This window comes from Heloderma suspectum, chromosome 3 (assembly GCF_057233095.1).
Source record: "Heloderma suspectum isolate Gila_16-S chromosome 3, 16-S_ref, whole genome shotgun sequence".
Classification (NCBI taxonomy): domain Eukaryota; kingdom Metazoa; phylum Chordata; class Lepidosauria; order Squamata; family Helodermatidae; genus Heloderma; species Heloderma suspectum.
Window position 1 is genome coordinate 224579247 of NC_139460.1, and position 24637 is coordinate 224603883.

The following is a 24637-nucleotide window of genomic DNA, read 5'->3' on the forward strand; positions in this document are numbered from 1 at the left end:
GAAATGTATGTCTTGCATAGAAATCCTAACTTGACAGTAAGGGTGCAATCTTATGCACATTTAGACAGAAAAAAAATTCATACAACTCCCAGCATTCCCCAGCCAGCCTGGCTGGGGAATACGGGGAGTTGTAGGACCTTTTCCTATCTAAACATGCATAGGATTGCCCCTTAAGCTGGTAATTTTAAAATAGGGCTGGAATTCTAAATGTGCTTTCTTGAAACTCTGTCATAATCAATCAGACTTCTTTCAAAGAAAAGGTTTACTACAGGAGCATTAATGTGAAATCTTCCATTTCTTTCTCTTTCAGAGACCTACACCTAGCTTGTCCCTTATGTGCTTTCCTCCCCATGTATATTTTTCTAGTGCTGCCACTGATTGTAAGATTTGGCATTGTCCTGCACATTACACACCCCACATTATCCCGTATTTTAGGGAGAAATGCAAGTCTTTCAAGCATTACTTGAATCATTATTGGGAAAACGGCTTCTTCCAGGGGCAGTTATTGTAGATCCAGTGGTGCAGTGGCGCCAGGGCTCACATGGTCAACCAGGTCTTTTTGATTACATCATCTGCTATCACCACACACACACACACACACACACACACACACCCCTCAATCTTCTCTGACCTTAGCTACAGTCCTCCCAATAGTTTGTAGTGGGGTCATATTGAAGTGAGCTATCCCTGATGTAATGCAAAGAGTTTGGGTCTTGAATGGGCAATTAAGGCGCATTAGTTTTACAAAAGGCTTGCTCGTGGTGGAGATGAAAACTGCTAGAACTGTTGATATGGATCAAGGCAGTTTCCTGCATTTTTTGGGCTCTCCTTGGGGTGTGGCTGTGCACTTCAGAAAATTTGGACGGTGCCAAGTTGCCCACCCCTAGATTAGACAACCTAGCTCTGAAAATAGTTGGACCTTAAACAAAGTAAAAGGAAAGCATTCCTTATATACCAAAATGGTCAGAAAGATGTGCTCCTTTTAGAATGCAAATAAGAAAAGTGTCCCAAACTGCATACTGGGAAAGCTCCCCCTCCCCATTTTCATGGTGCCACTCTTGCTTTTTTATGTATTGTCTTCTCTATACAACTCGGTATCCCTTGAAATAACTAAGATGAAAGAATGAATTAAAAATAATCTCAAGCTTCAAATCCGTATGCAGTACCATGGCCAAAATGTTGAGATCTTGTTACTGTTTTGAAATTAATGTTTGCGCACTTACGTTTTATTCATGGAGTGGTTTAGATGCTGCTGGTGCTAATAATCTGTTTCAGAGTACACTGTGATGCACAAGATTGTATATAAAACATAATCTTAGATATGCCTTTTTCGGGGGGTGGGGAATCAAAGAGAAGTCTTATGTCTGTACACATCTTGTTCTAGTGATCATTCCTGCACTAGTATAAAACTTTACATATATGATAGAGCACATCTTCCAATGTATCTTGTTATAAGGAATACTTTCGTTGTAGCTTGTCATTTAAGACTTTGTTGCCTAGCACTGTTGTTCTGAATGAGCACTTACTGTGTAAGCATTCTGTCTGCTTAAATGGTTTTAAATAGGCTCTTTGACCCTATAGGTGTGCATAGCTGGGAAGTGTGCAGACTGGTTTGCACTGACCTAGTTTCAGTGGTATCCAATGTGAACAGGCCTGTCTCAACCTATTAGTTGCAGTGTCATAATAACACCCCAATATATAGGCAGCCTAGTTGGTTTTGGTTATGGCTCACATACCCATATGTGGTAGATGGCTGAGTCACATGCCACGATGTACCATGTTTTTCCCACTTCTCATCCACCAAATAGCCTTGTTTGGCACCAAAATGCTGCATCTGGTGATGACGGCTGTTGCCACTGCAGTAGCCCCAACTCCCACAGCTATGCAAGTGTGATTTTCTTGGTTGAGCTTTTGCTGGACTGCACACAATGGTGCATGTCCTTGCATGGCATATCCAGCTGTGCCTTGTTCCAGGTGCCGTTTGCAAGCACATCAGCTTGTGAGCTCAGCTCGTATTACATTTCCCCCTTTTTTAATTTCAGAAGCCAGGAAGACTGCTTCTGGAGTGGTGTACACGAAGAAGAAACCTCGGACCCCAGAAGATGATGACTCCACTCCAGTCAGTAAAAAAGCCAAGACGGCTTTGTGAGAAACCAGTTCTTTTATGGAGCGCCTAGAGTCCCACCCACACCTCCATGCTGCCACACTTGAATGGCTGGATGAGAAGATGTTGCATTATGCTTAAATTCATGGTGGTCACGTCACAATAGGGTTTCTTGGTGGGGGACATTGGAAACTGTAGATAATGGTGTGGGACTTTGGGGGGAGGGCGGAGATACAGCTTCTCAGCTGCCCAGCGGAAGGTGGCAACGTAAAGTTTTCAGTCCATGGGGGATCATGTGTATACCTGTGCTTTTTATAATGAAGACATTTTACCAAAGACTCCTTTTATGTCCTATTGCCATCACCAATGTCCAAAACATTGCTAGGAATGGAAATCCCCTAGCTGCGATTGTAACCTGGACTGCTTAATCATCCTGACATCTTTTTAATCAGATTCTGTATGCACGCTCAAATGATCACGGGAATTTCCTGAATGGAATTGTAGTGATAATTCAAAGGCTACAGATGCAAGCTCTGGGCAGCAGACCTATAAGTGCATCATATTGTTTGTGTCCTTGTGAGGAAGCTGCACGCACAGCAGGGAGAGTCCAGGTTGCTCTAAGTTTGCCAGCTGTTTCTTACCTATAGCTACAGTAGAAAGAGCTGACCATCTGGAGCGCTTGTGTCGCTTGTACTAGGAGCACCGTACTGCACAGTGTACAGCAGTAGCGATGATGGCCTTATACAGGTCTGACATACCAGCTTTAGTTTGAGATGGGACAGGGAGGAGGGTGGGGCAAATGTTGTGTGTTTCGAGGGCAGGTCAGTGAGAAGCTGTCACTCAGAGAGGATTGTAGGATTCAGCTGCCGAGCTGAAAGCAGCGGTCTTCAGCTCAACAGGAATAGGTGATCGAAGACTGGCCTGGCCTTTCTGTCTCATTATCTTAGAATGTCTATTCTACTATGTGACCGTCCTTTCTCTTCACAGTTTCCTAAGGGCGATTGTAATTGGCTGTCTCGCCTCTCTGCAAAAGCTAAAGCTTTTCTTTTTCGATGTTAAATTGAGGGTCCAGCTAGATGCCACATGTGGGAGAACTCAAGCCACCAGCAAACAGATAACATAAAAATGTGTGAGAGATGATTTCATGCAAAGAAAGGGGGAGGGGGTAGAAGGAAGGTGCCACTGTTCTTCCGGCTGGATTCCAAGGCCAGAAAGCAAACCATGCAGGGAAGGAAGTGTGTACAGGCAGTTTTTAGATGGGAGGGTTCAGCGCCCCTTCCTTCCTACTGTTCCTCCATTTCAGTTCCCCCTTGCCCCCCAACAACAACCTCCTGCTTCATACCTGTTCAGCACATCACACACTTTCCAGCACGTGGGTTGCACTGCTGAAACAGCTAATTAGACCCTGATAACAAGCTAGCAGAGAGCTGATAAGGGCTTGCGTGGTGGTCATGCCATGTCCCAAAGGCCAGCTGATTTGTGGACATTGATAGGAAATGCTGTTTGTAGTCCGTAGCCCTGAAACCACCAAGCCTTCAGTAGGAAAGTTAACTAACGTTATTGGGATTGCTTGCAACTTGAAGCAGCTTTGGCAACTTGAAGCAGCTTCAAAAATATTTCAGATTTATTTTGCAATTGATGTACATAGCCTGAAACATTGCCTCAGACATGGCAGAACTGGCCTGGTTTGTCTTTGATTTTTTAAAATAAATTAGAGATCCTTAAAAGATGTTTACTTTGCACTCTCTCTCCCCCTCTCTCTCTCTCCTGCCACCAACTTTCCTCCTTTAATTTGACTAAGAAATTATTTTTGTTAATCAGTTTAAAATTCTGTGTGCAGTAACGGTTGATGGAGGATCATAGAATCGGGAACTGAGCCAGACACTATGGCAGTTGTTTGGGATGTGGTCATCTTAGCTCACCTCAAACTGTTGAAAATGTGACCTTTAAAGATTTTTCCCAGCCTAACACTTCTGCGACCCAGTTTATACCTTTCAAGACACCTTCTAAGAAAGAAGTTGAAAAGAATTGTCTTTGTGTATTAAACATTTCATCCCACTTCTCCATCCCACAAGGTGTATTCTGATAAATCAGGGGTGGGCAACGTTCAGAGGTCTGAGGGCCAATTTTGCCTGCCCACCCCAGAACTCACCAGGGGGGCTGCACCCCTGTCCCTTACTGCCATACCACCGAAATTCAATGGCACAGGGAAAAGTCACCAGTTTTAAGCAGTGGCAGGCTGGCAGCAAAAAAAGGGCCTATTTAGTTTTATTTGAATGCTAAACAGGCCCTTTTTGCTGTTGCTGCACCACTGAATTTCAGTGGCAAACCACTGTTGTTGTTTTCCACTGCCACTGCGGCAAAATTGGCAGCAGGGGAAGTAGGCCACACAGAAAGGCAAGGGGAGTTCTATGTGTTCTGCTTGTTTTCTGCCCCTGAGATAAATAAATAACAAATGCATGCAGTTTTGAAAAGAGCCATTCTGTTGTTTAAGTCTTAAATAGGATTTAATACAAAATGTACATAAAAAGCCATACAAATATACATCACCTTTCTTCCATCATCGCGCTTTGAAAATAACACTGCCTTTCTTGTGTCTCTCCTCTTAATCTGCATCACTTCCTGCTTTGAACTCTGGAGTTCAGTTTCCACAACATTGGTTTAAAAACTCCGCCACTACTTCCAGTAGATCTTAGTAGAAGAGCAGAACCATTCTTTTTTTATTCCACTTTACTTTCCCCTTCCTTACCACTATTCTCCAACCTCCACTCTTTGCTTTTAACAGCTTACTCTGACAATGGCAATTCAGCAGAAACTGGCTGACAAATAACTCCCCATTGAACGAGAGCTTGACGGGAAGCTGCTAATATGTTCTGAAACACTGTTGTCTTGTATAAAAAGGTGCTTTATGCTCCTGGCTGATTTAGATTACCACATCAGTAACTCAGGCACTCTCTATAACAGCAGTACCAACATGACTTATTGAAAAGATCAGCCCAGAAAAATAGCCAAAGAAACACTATCCAAGGAAAGGGGAAATATGGAATACAAAATATAAACAGGAATAAATAAAGCGTCTTGAAATCAGTGGAATCCTAACACACAAACCAAGCCTATGAAGTATTTTGTCCCCGCTCTTGTTCCATGTGGCAGTAACAAGGGCAGCAAAACAATGAAGATGACATCGGTAAAGACTGCCCATCATTTATAATGGTACTGCTCTTTGCATTGATAATAAAGCCATTTCTGCCAGGTAGCTGTCAGTCCATTGAAGTTTTGAGTCTAGGTTTCAAAATGTGTCTATAGGGGTGCTCTTGTAAGAACTCTCCTTCAGGCTGTTGAATATCTCTTTGGTGCCATTTTGCCACTGCAGCACAAGATCCATTGGTGTTTTCTCTTCCTGTGTAGGAAAGTTAGAGAAATTAGATTAATTTTCTTGAAACGTCACCTTTGCTCTCCTATATTTCTGTGACTTGGCTTCCTTTCAGTGGTGGTGGTAAGAAACTCTCATAGTAATGTGCCTAGCCATGTGTCTTTGAAGTGACAAAGATTTTCAATTAGCAGATTTTTCTGACTTTGAGGGTGCAGCTTTGAATGCAGTCTATGGGCACTGAATATACATCCAACACATCCTTATGGTAGATTCTTGCCCCATCTGTCTAGCACGCCTGTCTTGCCAGATCACACTTATTCATCAGATCTCAGATCAGATTCATCAACCAGTCAGATCTGGTAGCACAAATGTTCAGGTCTAGAAAGTCAGTGTGGCAGCAAAATTTAGCCAAGTATAAATCAGCAAAAGTTAATTCCAACCAAATCCTAATACAATCAGTGGGACTTTGTGGGTTGTAGCCAATGTTAGTACTATTTAACAAAAGACCCATTGAGACAAATGGGACTTAAGTTAGACTAATATTGGATACAACCCACCTCGTAATTTATTTTATTAACTTGTACCCTGCTTATCTTAATAAATTCAAGGCAGCTTAGCTCATAAAATAGTAAAACAATATAGCTGTCACAAGCTAGTCCCACTGCAGTGGTCCCAATTGCATTTAGGACCCATTTCTATGAGTCAGACGTGCAGGAGTCTATGCAGTCTTGTTTAAAGGGATCCTAAACTCTGCAGTGGCTCTTTTGCTAGTATGTAAATACTGTACACATTCCATAGCCAGAAGGGTTAAGTGGCCAAAATATGGATTAAGAACCCCTTTGTGTGGTAGTGATTTTCTTGTGCCCCATGTCTTGTATAACATTCCCTAAACTGTGACAAACTCTTGCAGGATTGTGTCCACTACAGGGGGAAAATACAGTGGAAATACTGGTGAATAGAAAATTAAGGCGAAATCTCTCTTAGCCTATTCTTTATCTCTGTTTTTTCTGCATGTAACATTATGATCATTTGGAAAAAAGAATGATCATTTGAAAATCCAGATGCTTTTTAATTACAACATGTTTATTTTGTAAGGTTTTAATAGGAGCAATGAGTGAGTATAATGTTGACATTTGTTCTGTCTATGCTTCTCTGTCGTTGTTTCTGTAATATGTAGGGATGTCGGAGAAATCCTCAACATATTCAAATGTGTTTGAATTTCTATTAATCTGATCTGCATATTCCACAGTGGACTGGCCTTCTCCAAGTTGCAGAATTCTGTGGACTGGGTTTTTACTTTGGGGGGGATTTGCGCTAATGCGCACTTACGCTAATGCGCACTTATGCTAATGCGCACTTACACAAGTGAAACAAAAGTCTCATACATCTCTAAAAGAAATTTGATTTTATCAATGAGCGGATGATGGAACAAAAGATGCCAAATGATCTTCAAAACAGACGGAACAGATTTAACAAAATCCATATATCCCCAGTAAAAAGGTAGGAATTCTCTTGCTGGAAAAAGGTAAATGGAGTTACAAACTACTTACAGCATTCTTTACATTTAGGTTGGCTCCATACAGGATCAGGAGTCGAATCATTTTATAACGATTCAGCCTCACTGCATCATGCATAGGAGTATCACCCTCCTACAAAGGGGAGAAGAAATGAACATAATGGGCTCTTCAGACATAATATTGAAAGTTCTTAACAAATTATACCAATTATACCAACATTTTCCAACCAAGTGCAATTATAAAAGATGTGTGCTGTCATGGTGTTGAGCTGGAATGGGTGGATAGAAGTGCTATTACTAGTCTCTTTTAGAGATCACTGTCACCCTCCAAAGCGTTACAGTTTCTGTATGGAGGAAACAAGTATTACGTGGGTTTAAGACAGAGGTGAAGGTATGTCCTTACTTGGCCCCCATTATGCACTAGATGCTGTACAGAAAACTTAGGCAGGCTAGTAAATAGCTCCTCACTTGTGGCAAGTAATATAAAGCAGGGACACTTCTATAAACCAGAAAAAAAAGTTGGTTTTGCAGTCTTCTAGCTTTTTTGTGGGCCAGAAATTATTCAGGAATGTGAGCTCACAAAACAATTTGTGGACTAATTTTTATTAACTTTTGACACATTTAAAAGGATATGTTAAAGGCATTTTTTTTTTTTTTAGTGATAGTGGTGGTGTGGATTACGGGAGGAGAGAAGACTAGACTGCAAAACTGTCACAGCCAGCCAGGTGATAGCATTCCAGCCAGTGCTTCTAGTTGCAAGTCAATTGCTGTTTATCAGCACTGAAAGCCATTAATGTATCTTACCAGAAAACTGTAATCCTTGGCCCAGCATGCTGCGTGGAAGGTGACTGTGCTAGGCATGTCTATTCATAATACCCTTGATGTCACTCTGAGCAGCATCTCACGTCTCTCTCCCTGCTGAACCTGTACCATTTTTAATACCCAATCCTTATAAACTCCCCCCTTTTTGGTAAGCTGTGCATGTAGTCTTTCAAAAGAAAAGTTATCTCTACATTCCCTTGTATTGCACAGGAATGTTAATTGATATGATTTGCATTGGTAAGCTACTGAGAGAATGCCACGCTGCTCTGTGGGCCTTCAACTTAAAGGCTCTATGTCAGGCAGGGGTGGAGGACCTGTGCTCCTTCCAGATCCTGCTGGACTACAGCAGGGGTGTTGAACCTCTTTCAACCTGAAGCCTGAATTCCATTTTGGAGAAGCTCTCAGGGGCTGCATTCCACCAGTGGGTGGGGCTAAAAGGGCGAGGCCAAAAATGCCAGCGTATCTTAGTTACTGCCACTATCTAAGCCTTAGGAGAGCCGTTTCAGCCTAGACTGGGGAAAAAACTGCACAAAAGTCAGGAGACCACCAAACGATTGGTGGTCAAGGAAACGGGGATGGGGCCAGGGAAAGAGGGTGGAGCTATCAGTGGAACCTCAGGTGGGCCAGATTAGCCATGTTGGCTGGGGCTGATGGGCACTGGAGTCCAACAATATCTTGAAGGCCATGGGTTCCCTAAACCTGCTCTGTGTGAACAGCCTAGTGAGGTTATAAATCCGGAATGGGCTTACTCTGTCTTTGGCGTTGAGATCTGCTTCGCAGGCAATGAGGTGTTCCCCGCAATCGTACTGGCCTGTCCTTACTGCCACATGCAAAGGACTGCTGAGCAACTAGTAGGCAGAAAGAGACAGGAAGACGCATCATCAGGAGAAGCCAAACAGTACATACCAATATGAGAAACAGACTTGGATCTCAAATAGAATCTCAAACAACCAGCTTCCATCCAAACCCATTTTAATTCCCCCCATCCACCTTTAAAAAATCTAACCTTGTGCTGAACAATAATAAAATACCTTGTCTCTAGCATTTCTGTTTATTCCTTTGTTGAGCAGGTACTTCAGGACTTCAACGTTGCCCCCACGACATGTCCAATGAATCGCTGTTGATTCAAGCTGTACCAGAAGGAAAAGAGCAAAATATCTGAGATTAAAATAACTATTGGGATAATGAACCTACAATCTGCTTTCTACAGAATCAGAATAATGGCCTGTCTTTCCAAATACTCCACTCTCTGACTGACAACAGCTCTTCAGGGTCTGAGGCAGACAGAGGCCTTGCCCAGCCCTGCTATTTAAGATGCTTTCCACCAGTGGATGCTGGTGGCTCTGATGTCAGGACCAGCCAGAACTCTAAAGCAGCTATCCAAGGTGCTGAGTTCTGACTGAAACCCAGACCGGATTCACCATCCCACTGACACCGGCACCACCAGCCTCCACTGCTTTTAACTGAAGATGCCTTGGAAGATCTTCCAGATGCAAAGCATGGGCTCTAGCACTGAGTTATGGACCAAATAATAGCACCTGTGGCAGTTACTGGACTTAAGCAGTAGTTTCTAGTGGCAAAGGCTCTCCTAAGTTATGCTTATTTAGGAACATAGGAAGCAGCCTCATTCCAGGTCAGACGTATTTGGCCACCTACCTCAGTATTGCCTACTCTAACGCAGCAATTCTCCAGAGTCCTGGCCACAGAGGGGTCTTTTCCATCACCTGCTACCTGATATTTTCAATGAGAGATATCACCAGTTGACCCTGGGACCGTCCCCAGGCAAAGTTCTACCACTAAGCTACAGTCTCTGCCCAATTTAAAAGCTGCCTCGTGGCAACCACAGAGCTATTTACTTGAATCTTTCCTGGTGTAATTTCTGTTGCCTCTGCAGTGACCCTCATACTGGACTGTCTATATTTAGGGATATTAGCCCGTGTGGTGTGGCTTTCTGGTGAGTGTTTAATTGCACATGTAAAGGGCCAGAAAAGCCAAACCATGTGACTGGAACTCTACATGTACTAGGCTGGCATGGGAGTTGCTGGGGAGGTAGCAAACATGCCAGGAAAGGTATGGAAAAAGGGGACTGTGCACCATCTCAGCACAAGCAGACCCTTACAAGCCCAGTGATCTTATATCAGGGCCCTATTCAAGGGCCCTTTTTGTAACTGTGCAAGGCCTGGTCAGTTCTGCATTGTGACAATGGCTCCTCCACCATTCGCAACCCAGCAAGCATTCTGTCGGCCAGCTCACAGATGGCGCACATACAGTGCATTGTTGTGAATTCTCGACACTCAAGTACTCAAAACTTGATGATCTCAGCCAAAGGTGTGAACTATCTCCATTGAAAAGCCTTGTATCTGAGATTAAGGCAAGGTGATTTACACCAGCAAGGCATCATCTGTTGCTACAGTGAATGAGTGATGAGCACATATGTGTGACCTAGCCCAAAACTCTCCCCCGCCCTCTGTGTGTGTGATACACATGGTGTATGCTTACCATATCTTGGAATTCAAGCTGGGCTCCTGCTTCTACTAACTTTTCCACAACTGCCAGGTGTCCTTCTGAGCATGCTCTGTGCAAGGCTGTGCGACTATACTGAAAATTGGAACAGTAATACAGCAGTAAATCATAAGCTTGCTTATTTTTCATAGATCAGATATCAAGCGTGTCAAAAAGGTCATTTTCATGCTCTTCCATTCTCATTTCATTATAAGATACCAAACAAAACTTAGCATTTATATACTGCATGTTGAATGGTCAAAGTCAGAGATGACTCAGGGCAGTTTGCTGCTTAAGGTGACCTTCACCTAGCAAGATGGTGCCCTTCACCAATTCCATGTACATAAGCTGACCAGCCTGGCAGTTGAATTTTACTTCAATGCTAGTGACAGGACAGCATGCTCCACTGTATCTGAGGGTAGCAGGCTAGCTTAGGGGGAGCACAGGGCAGGACACGTAACACAGAGAGAGCTCTGTCCTCTAGCACCTCACAACCACTCTGCACTCCCAACACCAGCCTCCTGAGGCAGCTGCCTCCCTCTGCCTAATGGTAGGGCTGGCACATCATATATGGTTAACCCCCTAGCCCTCCTCTTCACCAAAACAAATCTTGTGCATGTCAAATTTTGCATTTGCTTAGGTCATTCCTTATTACCCTTTCCTCTCCCCTTCACTGAAATTTAAACTCTTCTGTAGCAGGGACTTTTCTTTTGCTTACATTACCATGTTTAGGACGCTGTGTACGAATAATGCTAGATAAATCATAATTTTTGTCATCCTTACAACAACCCAGTAAAGGATGTACTGATTTATTTTCGTTTACTTCTTTGTTTAATGTGTGAGCAACCCTTCAGTAATAGGAATCGCCAAGCGGCATGCATTTTAAATATAATAAATTCATAAAGGCACAAGCAAGATGGCAACCACAAAACTCATAGCAAAAAACACTAAAATCAGCAAAATTATGAGACATGCTGGAACGTTCTGGGGGAAAAGGATTTTGCCTGGCACCAAAAAGTCATCCAAGTAAGGCACCAAGTGAGCTTCTGGGGAGTGGTTTCCAAATGCAGAAAGCCTCTATAGGGCAGCCATTTACGGTGAGAGATATTGTATTTCTATTTAAATTATAGTTATCATTTCTAAATGAATGCATCTACATGTAAATTTCCATATGCAAATTTTATGCAAATTGTGTCCTCTTTTTAGGTGGTGCAGTTCCTCTTACTTGGCAATGCATAAGTAGCCACTCTATAGAGCCTTTGTGCTTACTTATTTTCAGATGCTTTGAGCCCTAAAATCTGATTTTAAAAGAAGTCCCCTTCCAGAGATGAGGGGCCTACCTTTTTTTCTTTTGTCAAAAGTATGAATCATACCTACAATTTGACATTGCAGATTGATATGTTCTGAGTTGCTTGAATTCCCAACTCATGTATCTTGCAAATACTACTTTATGCAAGATGCTATATTGGAGTGACATGACTTTAAAAAGAAAAAGAAAATGAGATAATTTAGGAGCATGACCCAGCCAAGATAAGCATTGTTTTGAAAGTCCCATTAATTTCAATGAGAAATTAAATTAATTTTTTTTCTCATTGGAATCACTAGGACTTGGAAGTCCTCCTGGATTATATAGCTGCATAAAAAGCTTTCTTTACTTGCAGCCATTGTCGTTCAGTCCTTATTGTAAAAGGCACTTCATTAACGGAAACCCACATGTCCGTGTTTACAAGCTGGATCTAAATCACAGGCCTGAGACTCACAAAGGTTGGTGGTGCACTTTTTCAGCTTATATACCATTTCAAATTGCAGGCAGGGACTCTCCTAACGAAATCCTCCATATGTAAGAACCTTCCATGCATATAGAGCATTGGCACATGAGGAAGAAGGATTCAAGCTGACATGCTAGAATTCTCCCTCTCACATGCTCGTTTTCTGTGTTTCTCTGATTATTTCTTACTAGTTTAGGGTTCTTTACTAGTCTAGGGTGCAATCCTATGCATGTTTAGACAGAAGAATGCTAGGAGTTGTAGGATTTTCTTCTGACTAAACATGCATAGGATTGCACCCTTAATTTTTTAAATATTTTAATATTTTGATGTTTCATTAGTTGTATTATTGTATTGGTCATTATTTTATTGCTGTTTGGGGGATTTTATGACTGGGTGGTATATTTTATGGGTGGTATATAAATTTAATAAAGAAATATAAGTAAAAATATTGCTGAAGGTCCATTTAAAGATGCAATGAATGCTATCCTCTCTTGGACTTAAGGGTAAAGCTATGAAAAGTTTAAGTGAAACCTGCTACAAAAGGTAATGGTAAGAGGTTTTTTCTTAGTTTTTTTTTTTAATTCCAAACTTCATATATAATTTTCGACGAGGAAGGTATAGCTACACTAAAAAGTGGTTTGGTAGTCACTGGGAAACTTGAAAATGTTAGTGGGGTGGGAGGTTCACAGTCTTTAAAAGACAACCTTCAACCCCTCATCAAAAACCTCCTCACAGGATCCTGTGGGGAAAACCATGACTGTTAAACTAGGATCAAACCAACATAAGTAGATGTGCCTTATTGCAAGTTTGGGATAGAAATCAATCAACGTTATACCTCATCACAAGCATCTGGATCCCCTTTGTCTGCTAAATACTTTTCAATTATTGGCATCTTGTTCTCCAAGGCAGCCTTAAAAAATGTAGGAACATCCACAGGTCCTGTCTGAGAGCAGAAATACATGTTAGATCAGTACAGTTTGGGGGAAAATGCACAGAATGGCAGAGAAGAATATATGTTGTCACAGAACTTACTATCACTTCTTGCTCAGGCTCCTTCACAACAGGCACTTTAACCTTCTTGATTTTTTTTCTTTTCTTCAGCTGAATAATTTTTTCAAGATCTTCCAAGCTTTCAAGTTTTGGTCTCTCCTCTAGTTTCTTTTTCTTGAGCTAAATGAAAGAAGCAAATAATGAGGTGGCTTCAGACAATTGACCACCTAGAAATTAGGGTAATTAGAAGCCCAGTAACATCAGCTTCAACATATGGATCTCAGGGATCCTTTAGGCTTCCTTTCGCACAGAGATGGGGAATATGTGGCCCTCCAGATGTTTTTGGGCTGCAACTCCTATTAGTTGTGCTGGCCAGGGGTTAATGGAAGTTGCATTCCAACAACATCTGGAGGGCCACACATTCCCCCACCTCAGCTTGAGCAGTAGAAATCATCAGGGGAGGTTCTGCTTCAGGTTCGAACCCTTAGGGAGGTTATGTCAACACAAGCTTGTGACAGGGACTTCTCGGTGGTGGTGCCACAATTCTTAATATTGTTGCTTCTGGTTTTGCATTATAATATTGCTTCCTCTGCCTGTTGGTCCACTATTCATGTTGTGATATTTTAATATTTTATTGTTGTTTTCATTTTTATTGACAAAACACTTGCAAAATGTATGGTTTGACAGCCTTCAGAGAGAGATGCGATGAAGAAATAAAAAATGCATGGACTGTTAATACAGATATAATAGTCCTCCATGTGACTATTGCTGCTGTGTGATGCAGGTGCAAGCATAGAGAATGTGGTGCTTTGTTATCCAACGTGCTATAGTTTTCCATGTGGACCAGCATTTCCTTCCACACATCATTTGTCCATTTCAAGACATTCAGGCAGGGTAAGGCAGCCACCAGCCCAGTCCAACCCTTGGATTATCTCTCTCTGCATGAATAATTTTTTTAAGGCAGTGGGGCGGGGCAGATGACATCATGAGGGTGGGATTTTGGGGTGGAGCCCCATATTTCACCTGGGCTCATGTGGGCAACATAATGTACCAGTTCAGATTATCACTTAAAACGCTTCCCCTACTTTCACCTACCCAGCTTCATATGAGAGAAGGAAGGCTACACTTTCAGTTTGGAACAAAGTAAACCACAGTTATAAATTACATCTGAACTGTGTTTTGCTCTACCCAAGTTGGTTAAATCAAACCAGAGCAAACTGTGGTTTCAGATCCCAGTTTGTAAACTAACTCTAGTTAGAACAAACCACACTTCCTCAGATTTGGACATAACATGGAACTGTGCTTTCTTTTAGGTAGAAGCGGAAACTTTCAGTCTCCTCCCCCCATAGCTCATTCCTTATCACCTAAACCATTATTTAGGACCTACATTTTAGGTGATCACCTGAACTGGACCATAGTGTGCTGTCTAGGGTGCTGAATGAGAGGACCTGATCCCTATAAAAAGTGGATATGCCCTAATTCAATGTTAAAGCCGCCACCACAAATTGTATTGAAATATGCTACTGGTCTTTAAAATGTGAGGTCAATAAGTGATTAAGAAACAGCCTATACACAAAGCAAAGAGTTATCTGTTCCATAGGATTCATTCTAGTTAGTGCTGTTTAGGAATATATGTTAACTTGTATTTAAAGCACAGCCCAAATCTTTCATGCAGTGTAGCAGCTCAACAGACTCCTTTCACAGAACAAGGTGCTAATGAGCATGACTGTTAAGTGACAGAATCTATCCCCGAGACGTAGAATGATTATTGCACTGGCAGATTCTCCACATCTTTTCTTTTTTTTTAAAGTGACTCTTCATAGGGATGTATGAGAAATACATTTCAGTTTGTTTTTGACCCAAATTTACTGAGTTTGTACCTCCCAGAAGCAAATGCCGACCTGAATGCAATCTGCAGTCAAGGTCTGTACATATCCACATTTGTGATGCAATTTGTGGAATGAAAAAAATGCATTAAAATGCATACATTTGAAAGGTGGATATGAAGAATGCGTACTTTTGAAAAATGCACATAAACATGCCTTAATCAAAGGGACAAAAATGTGCACATTCAAAAATGCACACAACTGATGCATACCTTTGTGAAAATGTGCACAAGAATACACATGAATTTCATGCAAACAACAACAACAACAAAGCTCACCATCTGTATCAGACTGTGAGTCAGAATGAGCTTCGAGGTGGAGTTTGGAGGACCTTGGTGAGTCCACGTTTTGCTGATTCACACATCCCTACTCTTGATCAAGTTGTTTCAAGGTGCACCGTTATTACAAACATCACTGAAAGTGTGTTGGAGGTGGGGTTGGGGGCAGGGAAGGGTCTGATCCCCAAGCCTTTAAAATCTATGTCAGATTTGGATCATTCTTGAATTCAACACTGTGTTTTAATTCCTCATTTGAATAATCCATCACCACTGTCGCTATAAAATGCTAATTTGCTAGCTCATGATAATCTGTTACTTCAGAGGCAAAGTCTGTGGATTTAAATGTTACTAATGTCTTTCCTAATTTCACATAACTTTGGGGAAAGGCTGGTGGAATCTTACTTCTCTTCCTACCCTAGACATTGGTTTTATTCTCACTGAGCAAAATAATCATAGGTGTTGCCATGCTTAAAATGTTGAACATAACTCTAAGGGCACTGCACTGAAGGGTTACAAATGATTGTATTTTGTAAACTAAAAGCCAAAAAATGTTTTAATGGTGGGAATACTCAGATAATTGTATCACAACTAGGGATGTTGGAGAAATCTGCAACAGAATCAATTGATTTCAGATTTCTGTGGATCCAACCTGCAGATTCCACAGCAGACTGGACTAGCTTTTCCTAAGTCGCATTGATTCCGTCGACTTGCATACAGGTTGGGGTTTTTTTTAACCTTCTGGAGCTGTATGCAAATTTAGACATAGAAAAATATGTAAAATGAAAAAAACTGTACAAAAATGCATATTTCCCTATAGGTGAAAGCATGAAATGCACATTTGGGGGGATCTGCGCATTTGGGGAGGATTTGTGCAAATGCAAATTTGTGCAAATTCAGAAAATTGGAGGGGGAATCCAATTCCATCAATGGGTGGATGATGGAACTAAAGACACCTGACAATCTGCGAAATGCTGACAGAACGGATTCTACAAAATCCGTACATCCCTGATCACAACACATACTTGGCTAATGAGGGGTCATAGCTCAGCAGCAATACACTTGCTTTGCATGCAGAAGGTCTCTGTTTGAATCCCCAGCATCTCCAGTTAAAGGAAAATACATCTGCCCTGAGATTTTGGACAGCTGGTGCCAGCTGGCCACTGGTCTAGAGAGGCAGCTTTGTACATTCATATGATCCTATAGATCTAATTATCTATGAGCGGTACATAGTTTAGTTTGTGCTGATGCAACTACAGAGGCATTCGAGGAGGGGGAAAAGATCATATATCTATCGTCTGATGCTAGTACGAGCTTCATGACAGATATATCTATCAATTAGCTATCATCACTCCCTCTAATACTGAACTCAGGTGGGGAGTGCCAACAGGACTGGGGCCAAAACAGGGCCACTGAGAAACAAAAAGGAGGTTATCAGTATGCTCGGGGAAACTCTAAATGGCCAGTGGTCAGGGATGATGGGAGGTGTCATCCAAAACACCTGGAGAGCACCAGGTTGGACTAGACAAAACTTGGTTGGATCAGCAAGGCAGTTTGTATCGTCCTCCAAGTTGAGGCCATTCATTGGCACAGAATATTTGCCTCCAACCATTCAGCCTTATATGTTCACTAGACTGGAGTATAACTTTGACTAGTTTTCATTATAGCAGAATAAACCACACAACATGTAACAGTCCCAGAAAGAGCAGAGTGCAGAACTGCATGTGTGAACCTTGCACAGAGGTCTCAGAGGGCCAGTGCAGCAACCCACCATGTCAGTTTCCCCTTTGTAATGTTACTGAGCATGCTCAGCAGCAGCAACCAAAGCCCTGTAGCGTGAGCGTTTAACTGTTGCCCTAGCACTGTAAGGGATGCTAATTGTGCTAAGCCATATTGGGTATGTACATCAGTGAAGGCCTTCTCTTTGTGCCCTAGGTTCTCTACAGGGAGCGTTTTCAACCAATGTTCTGCAGCTTAGTTCTAGTCCAGTGATTTCCTGCCAGATCACTGCTTGAGAACTCTAGTTTCTCCTGCCCTTAGTGGAACTTTCTCTTCTCAGTAGTGAGTGGTCGGACTGCTTCTCACTGCAGGATGACAGCAAAAATGCAAAATAGAGAGAGGCTGGTCTTGCTTTTTACTGTTATATGGGTGGGGTTTTCCCCCACCCACATAACGTAGCCTAACATAGCCACATAACATAGCCTGGCACAAGCCACAGCATTTTGGCCTATCACCTGTCAAAGGAAAGACAGTGTCTTAGAATAGCATTGGGAGGAAGGGCCTGGATCATATGCCTTTTTAGACCATCATTACTCCCTGCACTTAGTTGAATAATTGATCCATGAGTGTAATGTGGTTTGGGGAGTTCTGTACAGCTGGCCACCTGAGTTTTGTATTGGGAAAGATGATTAGATGGACAGCATAAAGGGCTACTTTCTGCTAACCAAAAGGAGTGCTGGCAATGTAAATCAGTCCAGCTCAAGCAGCAGTTTCTAAGGGCTCATTCATAGGCAGCAAATTATATTTGTAAAACTATTGGGGGGGGGGTCAAGGAGCTACCATTGAACATTTTGCCTTAAACACCAAAATACCTTGCTGTGTCTCTGACCAACTGTCCATCTAGCCCAGGCTTTCAGCCATGATTGGTAGCCATTTTCCAGATCCCCAGAACTACATTTTCCCCAGCGTTGCAGCTTCAGATACTCTTAGTTGAAGATACTCTGGAATTGAGTCTGGGACATCATGTATGCAAAGCATGTGCATTGCCCAGCCCAGCCCTTCTAATTTCCTTTAAGACTCTAATTGACTAATTCCTGGTTCTCAAGTTATAATCAGGCTACGTCAAGAGTCTTAGGAGCAACTTGGCAATGTAATATGACCAACCCCATAAGTACTCCCATCAGAACCTGGCTATCACTTTTCATTTTTTGCATGTTTCTAAGTTCCTCCTGATGTTACCTTACTTAGAGGACCAACTCAGAACATTAGAGCTACAGAAGTGCAAGAAGATACACAAGAAATAAAAATTTACCTCAGCTTCTAGCTCTTTCTCCTCTTTATAAGTCAGATTGCGTCGTGTCAACAAGGGGTCTGTAAGTGTCTTCAGATCCTCTTGTTTCTCTAACCTCACAGCAGCTTCATACTGTCCATTTTTGAAGTCCTCTGGGAGGAAATCACCTGTTGTCTTTTTGCCAGTCACCTGTCAAAGGAAACACAGTGTCTTAGAATCAGAGAGTTCCAAACCCTTGCTTCCTGATAAAACGGGAGAAAGCTTATGAAGAGAGAGTGGGCAGCTCCAAAGAAGCCATTAGAAAATGGAAGTGAAATGAGTGCCCAGCATAGACTCAGCATTGATAAGGAGAAAACTATGGGTGAGCTGGTATGAGTATTGTTCACCATATTCCAAGTGCTCATGGGAACTGTAAGAATGTTTACAGCCAGCTTCTGTGAAGGAAGGGCAAGCTGTCAGGTTCATTTTAAAACCCCACAAAGGCCCCAGAGACAGCATTGTGGGATAGGCTGAGGACTGGGAAGAAGTCTTCAGGTAGGAGAGCTAAGTTCTGAGGCAAGAAGACTGAAGAAAGAGTGTAGAGTACGTAATGGACTGGGAAAGAGGAGCCTGAAGGATTTACATGCTCAGGTGCAAAGTTAGAAATAATAAAATAAATAATTTATTTAAAAGCAAATACAATATATTTTGCCATAATGGAGAAGACCGACTAGGTGACCTGGGTGTCTGCTCAGTTTGCTGTCAAGGCGTTAACTGTTGATGGGCAACTGCAAGGCTGCTGCTGCTCTCCCTCCCGATGGTCCTCTGACTTAAAGCCAAACTTGAATTGGATACCTCTTCAAATAGAGGACACCTTCAAATAGAGAATTGTCCTTCGCCAGCTCTCCAAAGCAGAGAATTGTCCTCTGTAAAGTCAGACATCTGGCCACCCAGTGGTCTGCCTGACTGGGCATGGCAATTTGGATTCAAAGAGCTACTTTGGGCACATTTATTTGTTTGTTTGTTTATTTATTTCTATACCACCCAATAGCCAAAGCTCTCTCTACATCCAAGAGTTTAGCTGAACACAATGGCATTTTAACACACACACACACACACCAATTGACTGGTAGACTCCCTCACCATCTCCTTTTGAAATTCTCCATGTGGCATAGGAGCCTGCTGCTGGGAAACGCAAGCCCAAAGGGCCCGTGGGCGCAGAAGATGAATTGTGTGGTCCTTTGAATCCAGGCTAGCTTTCTTTTTGCCTTGCTCACAAACTACTTGCTCAGAACTCACCACTATGTTTACTTGGTAGAAGTCCATATTTCATGAAGGATTTATTCAAACCCTTTTTGGATCAAAATTTTACCACACAATCCTGTACATGTCTACTCATAAGTAAATCCCACTGAGGTAAGTCAACAGGACTTTGGGTGCTGCCAGACAAGGCTTTTATTATGTAATTGGTTTGCCTCATTCACAGAACTTTACAGGGGATCCAGATGTTGTCATCTTCAATTTGTAACCCTCCCATGTTTTCCCACAACTTCTTCCAGGGTTTTTTTCTATACACACACACACACACACAAATCTTTAGTTAAGGAGGAAAATAGCACATGATGCCTTTTGAATGGTAGAACTAGGAGCCCTCCATCTGGAAGCACCCTTACTCTCAGGTAAGCATATAGGATTGTACCTTAATCAGTTTTTATCAACTCCAATTCCAATAGCCAAGAATCAATAATCCTGGTTGATGTCCAAAAATTGTTTCATAAACTAACCCCTCTAGTAAACTAATGAAATCAGTAAATGTCTTGCTTCTTGTCAGACTGGACACCTACTCGATGATGCTACAGTAATTCTAGGAAGTGCTCTCATCAGACCCTTCTTGGTAAGCAATCATTTCAGAAGGCTCCTTTCTATCTAGTGTTTGTTTCCTTCATTGCTAATTCTTGCCATTAATAATACAGTCATAAACATTAGAGGTGAGAAGAAGAGGATTAAGTCTGGTCACTCAACCCTTTTTTCAGATTCTTTATTACCCTCCCTGGAGTTGCTCCCAATTACTTCTGAGTCCAGCTTGCATGCCTGACAAAGAGTAAGCATAGTTGAAAATACCTTCACAGGTTTGTTTGCCTAGATGCTAATTCAGATACAACTGACAAGAGTTGAATAATGTGTGATATATCAGACTAATAGCTGTGAATCCATCCATGTTCCCACCACAGCAAATAGTTTTATTTTGTTATGAACTGCCTTGAAGGCCCCATTGTGGCAAAAGATGACATATAAAAGCAAGCTTCCCTTGACTCTACTAGGTTAGGACCAAACCCTTTTTTAATCCCACACAGAATAGTTTACAGGGGAAGCGACAGAATGATGTGCTTGTGTTTAAACAGACTCATCCTGCATCCATTTCTACCTATATTATCCAAAAGTTAGACCATCTTCTTCAGTAATAATACTTAGTATTTGCATTTGTCTTATATGCTTAAAACACACATCACTTCAGTAATCCTTACATCATCCTTGTAAAGTAGGCCAGTATTATTATCCTCAAAATATCACACACCAAGGCTATAAGATAGCAGTTTGCTTAAGACAACCAGGCAAGCTCACAGGTGAGTTCAGATCTGCATCAATATCATCATCATCATTATTATTATTATTATTATTATTATTATTAAAGATTTATTAGCTGCCCATCTGGCCAGCTACCTGGCCACTCTAGGTGGCGTATAATACAAAGAACACAAAATGTGGATTTTCAGCTCTTAGTTCACATTCTTTCCACCACAAAAACTCATCAATACAAAAACTGCAGCATGGGTTAAAGACCAATCAAAAGGAACAGCCCAACTTCTCATAAGTAATACAATTCACTGAATACAGAGACAGTTTACAAATAATGTGATACCCATGCACTATTTAACTGGACACAGTGCAAACTTTAGAATAACAGCAATTATGAAAGGTAAGTTTATAGTATATAAAGTTTATACATACCAGCTCTTCTACTCTTAGCATCATCATAGTGGCTGTTGGCTTATCAAAGAATGATTAGTTCTGTATGGTACTCCTTTAAGGGAAGATGCCTCCCACACTACCCAAGGCAGCTTTACTGAGATACCCCAATCTAGTTTAGTTTATATATCTCTGCAAGAACTTCTTCTGAGTGAGATAATCTTCCAACCTGGGAATCCAAGCAAACCCTCAGCCCCGCCAGCTCTGAGATAGGTGCTTTCACATTCCAGACATGTTAACTAGCCAGATCTAGTATCATGGGTAGGAATGGGGGGGGGGAGGAGGGCTTGGGAGAGAAGAGGGATAAGTCTTGCAGTGTAACCACACTGCCTATGTGAATCAGTGTGAAATACAAGTGCTTCATTCCATTCTCAATGACCAAATAGCTCAGCAATGCTAGCCATTCTGTCTGTCCAGTGCCCAGTGGGACAGCTGTCTGTAGAGATGCCGCACTGTATCATTGTAAGTGACTTTCACAAGAACAAGAGACACTGGGGAAAGGACAAGTGAAACGCCGTTCTCGTAGCATCATTTTCGGATAAGCTAACATGCCATCCTTTTAGTTATGGGAAGCAATTCTTTTCATTATATTCTATTCCTGGCTTGTAAACAGTTTTGGAGGGAAGTGATTCCCCCACCCCACCCCCTCTGCTCATCGTGATGGCACTTTTCTATATTTGTTGGAAGGAATTTTCTGAAGGGATTATGAAGCCAGAATGATGTCTCTGGTGCTAAAAAGGCTCAATGACACGACAAGTTACCATCAGTATAAGAACTCCAAACCAGCCAGCTTTGCATTTTCCCTGGAATCTGTCACTGCTTATAAACAGAATAACCAATGATGGTCCATAATTTTAAGGGGGGGAATTATGCTCAGTCTTGAATGTTGACTGCCACTGAAATCTGAAAAGATAGGGAAATCACAGTGATCTCACAAAGTTGCCTCTAGTCTAGATGATGCTTTTGGAATGTAGAATTTATGCCAGGGTTTTGCCCTTAAGGAAAAGGTATCAGATGTACAAACGGCAATTGAATGACTTCACTATGTACCCTGCTGAACATTTTAATCAATCCTTGATAAAATTCCTTTCAGGTAAGTCTGTCTGTTACCACCGCAGATTTATTCATGCATTCACTTGTTCATTTATTGCATTTATAAATCACACTCTGCCCAAAGGTGCCCGAGGAACTGTACAAACCATAAAAACAAAATATACATCCTAAAACAATTGAACAATAACATACAGTTCTCATAAACTACAGTAAAAGTAGAAAAATGCTCCCTCTCCCCAATCAATAGGAATAGCAGCAGCTGTAATTTCAGATGGGGAACCTCCACAACCAACTGTCTGTGAGTGTGAGCCCAACTGCATGTTACAATGCAGCCATAATACACATTCATCTGATAGCCATTTCCCTGCTGCAAAGCATCCTCAGGAAGGAACAATTTGCCATGGAGTGGTGGGAAGAGGATGTGTTTAACAGTTTCCCCCTTACTACTTTTTCCTCCACGCTCTCACCCCTGCAGTCACTTCCCCTCCCCACCAGCAGCCCAAGGGACACAGACACACATGGTATGTGTCATCTGGCAGGGGTAATTCGGGTAGAAGTCAAAATGGCTAGGCAAAAACTGTGAGTACCATTTCTACAAATCAGGTCCTACTGAGGATGCTCCGTAGCAGAGAAGCAGCCACTGGGCTAACATTATACAAGGCTGCTTTGTAAGATGTTCTTTGGGCCTAACAGAACTTCCCCTCAACTTAGGGTGACCCCTTATTTGTTGCCAAAAGAGAGGAAATACATCACCAAGACAACGACAGAAGAGGCCACACAAATGTGCATAACATTTGCACATTCAAACTGCATGTATAAGTGCAAATGTAGAAATAATGACTATAATGTAAATGCAATAGGTACAGTCAGGGCCAGAAATATTGGAACAAGGATAATTGTTTTGGCAGTTGGCCTCTGTACACCACCACATTGAAGTTGAAAGGAAACACACCCAGATGGGAGCGAAGTCAGGACTTTCAGCTGTAATTCAAGGGGTGTGACAAAAGTGGGGCACTAACCATTCAAGAAGGACAGCCAGTGGCATACACCCCCCCCATCATTGGTGGCTCATAAGTAATAGAATGAATGGCTGACAAGCAGCTGCATGGCCAGGTGTGGCCTGTTTCCTGGGTACCCCATGACCAATCAAGCAGATAAAAGGCCTGGAGGTGGTTCTCAGTGTTACATTTGCATTTGGTAGCTGTTCACTGGAACTCCCATCATGAGGTCCAAAGAGGTACTCATTTGAGTGAAGGAGGCCATCATAAGGAAACAAAATAGACCCATCAGAGAGATAGCAAAAACATTGGGAGTGGCCAACACAACAGTTTGGAACATCCTGAAAAAGAAGGAATTAACTGGCAAGCAACAGCAAAAGGCCTGGAAAACAACTAAAGGGGATGACCGCAGAATTCTGCTCATGATGAAGAGGAACCCTTTCACAACATCTAGCCAGGTCAAGAATGCTCTTGAGGAGGTAGGCATGTCATTGTCAACATCTACAGTCAAGAGACGGCTTTATGAATGTAAATACAGAGGCTTCACAACAAGGTGCAAACCACTGGTAATGCTCAAGAACAGACAGGCCAGATTAGCCTTGCCAGCAAACACCTACAAAAGCCTGCCCAGTTCCGGAATAAGATTCTTTGGACTGATGAAACCAAGATTAACTTGTACCAGAATGATGGGAAGAGAAAGGTATGGAGAAGGAAAGGAACAGCTCATGATCCAAAGCATACCACATCATCTGTCAAACATGGTGGAGGCAGTGTTATGGCATGGGCATGTCTGGCTGCCAATGGAACCGGGCCACTGGTGTTTACTGATGACCTGACTGCTGATAAAAGCAGCAGGATGAATTCTGAAGTGTATAGGGCTATACGTTCTGCTCAGATTCAGCCGAATGCTGCCAAACTGATAGGATGCCGCTTCATATTGCAGATGGATAATGACCCAAAACATACAGCAAAAGCTACCCAAGAGTTTCTCAATGCAAAGAAGCAGGATATTCTTCAATGGCCAAGTCAGTCACCTGATCTCGACCCAATAGAGCATGGTTTTCACTTACTGAATACAAGAGCAAAGGCAGAAAGACCCACAAACAAGCAGCAGCTGAAGGCAGCTGCAGTAAAGGCCTGGCAAAGCATCTCGAGGGAGGAAACTCAGCATTTGGTCATGTCCATGGGTTCCAGACTTCAAGCAGTCATTGACTGCAAAGGATTTTCATCCAGGTATTAAAGGCGATCCTTAAGTTTGAAATGATGATGGTTTGTTCCATTACTTATGAGCCACCAATGATGGGTGTGTGTGTACGCCACTGGCTGTCCTTCT

General features: G+C 42.1%; 2 protein-coding genes across 4 annotated transcripts in view; one reads left to right on the forward strand and one right to left on the reverse strand.

Moving 5' to 3' along the window:
- Positions 1-6678, forward strand: part of RPP30 (ribonuclease P/MRP subunit p30) — a 25173-nt gene extending 18495 nt beyond the window's left edge. For 2 of the 3 annotated variants that reach the window (XM_084845799.1, XM_084845800.1), the window contains exon 12: positions 2043-4163. In XM_084845799.1, coding sequence (XP_084701925.1) covers positions 2043-2149 — 107 coding nt within the window. In that variant the 3' untranslated portion in view covers positions 2150-4163. Of the gene's footprint in view, positions 1-2042 lie in introns of all 3 variants that reach the window. The other variant, XM_084845798.1, reaches the window with a different exon arrangement.
- Positions 4596-19180, reverse strand: ANKRD1 (ankyrin repeat domain 1). The gene is made up of 8 exons (XM_084845801.1): positions 18269-19180; positions 13119-13256; positions 12922-13029; positions 10315-10413; positions 8847-8945; positions 8565-8663; positions 7028-7126; positions 4596-5504 (listed from the first exon to the last, which is right to left on the reverse strand). The coding sequence occupies exons 3-8, from the start codon at positions 12976-12978 to the stop codon at positions 5394-5396; spliced, it is 564 nt and encodes a 187-aa protein (XP_084701927.1). The 5' UTR covers positions 12979-13029; positions 13119-13256; positions 18269-19180; the 3' UTR covers positions 4596-5393.
- Between the last annotated feature and the right edge of the window lie 5457 nt (positions 19181-24637).

What these genes read in the sequence shown, in the direction of transcription:
- ANKRD1 (XM_084845801.1), bottom strand. Translation starts at nt 12,978, where the DNA reads ATGCCAATAATTGAAAAGTATTTAGCAGACAAAGGGGATCCAGATGCT. An exon ending in ATCCAGATGCTTGTGATGAG is followed by an intron (nt 10,414 to 12,921) that starts GTATAACGTTGA and finishes TCCAATTTTCAG; the next exon opens with TATAGTCGCACAGCCTTGCA. An exon ending in ATCTCAACGCCAAAGACAGA is followed by an intron (nt 7,127 to 8,564) that starts GTAAGCCCATTC and finishes TCCCCTTTGTAG; the next exon opens with GAGGGTGATACTCCTATGCA.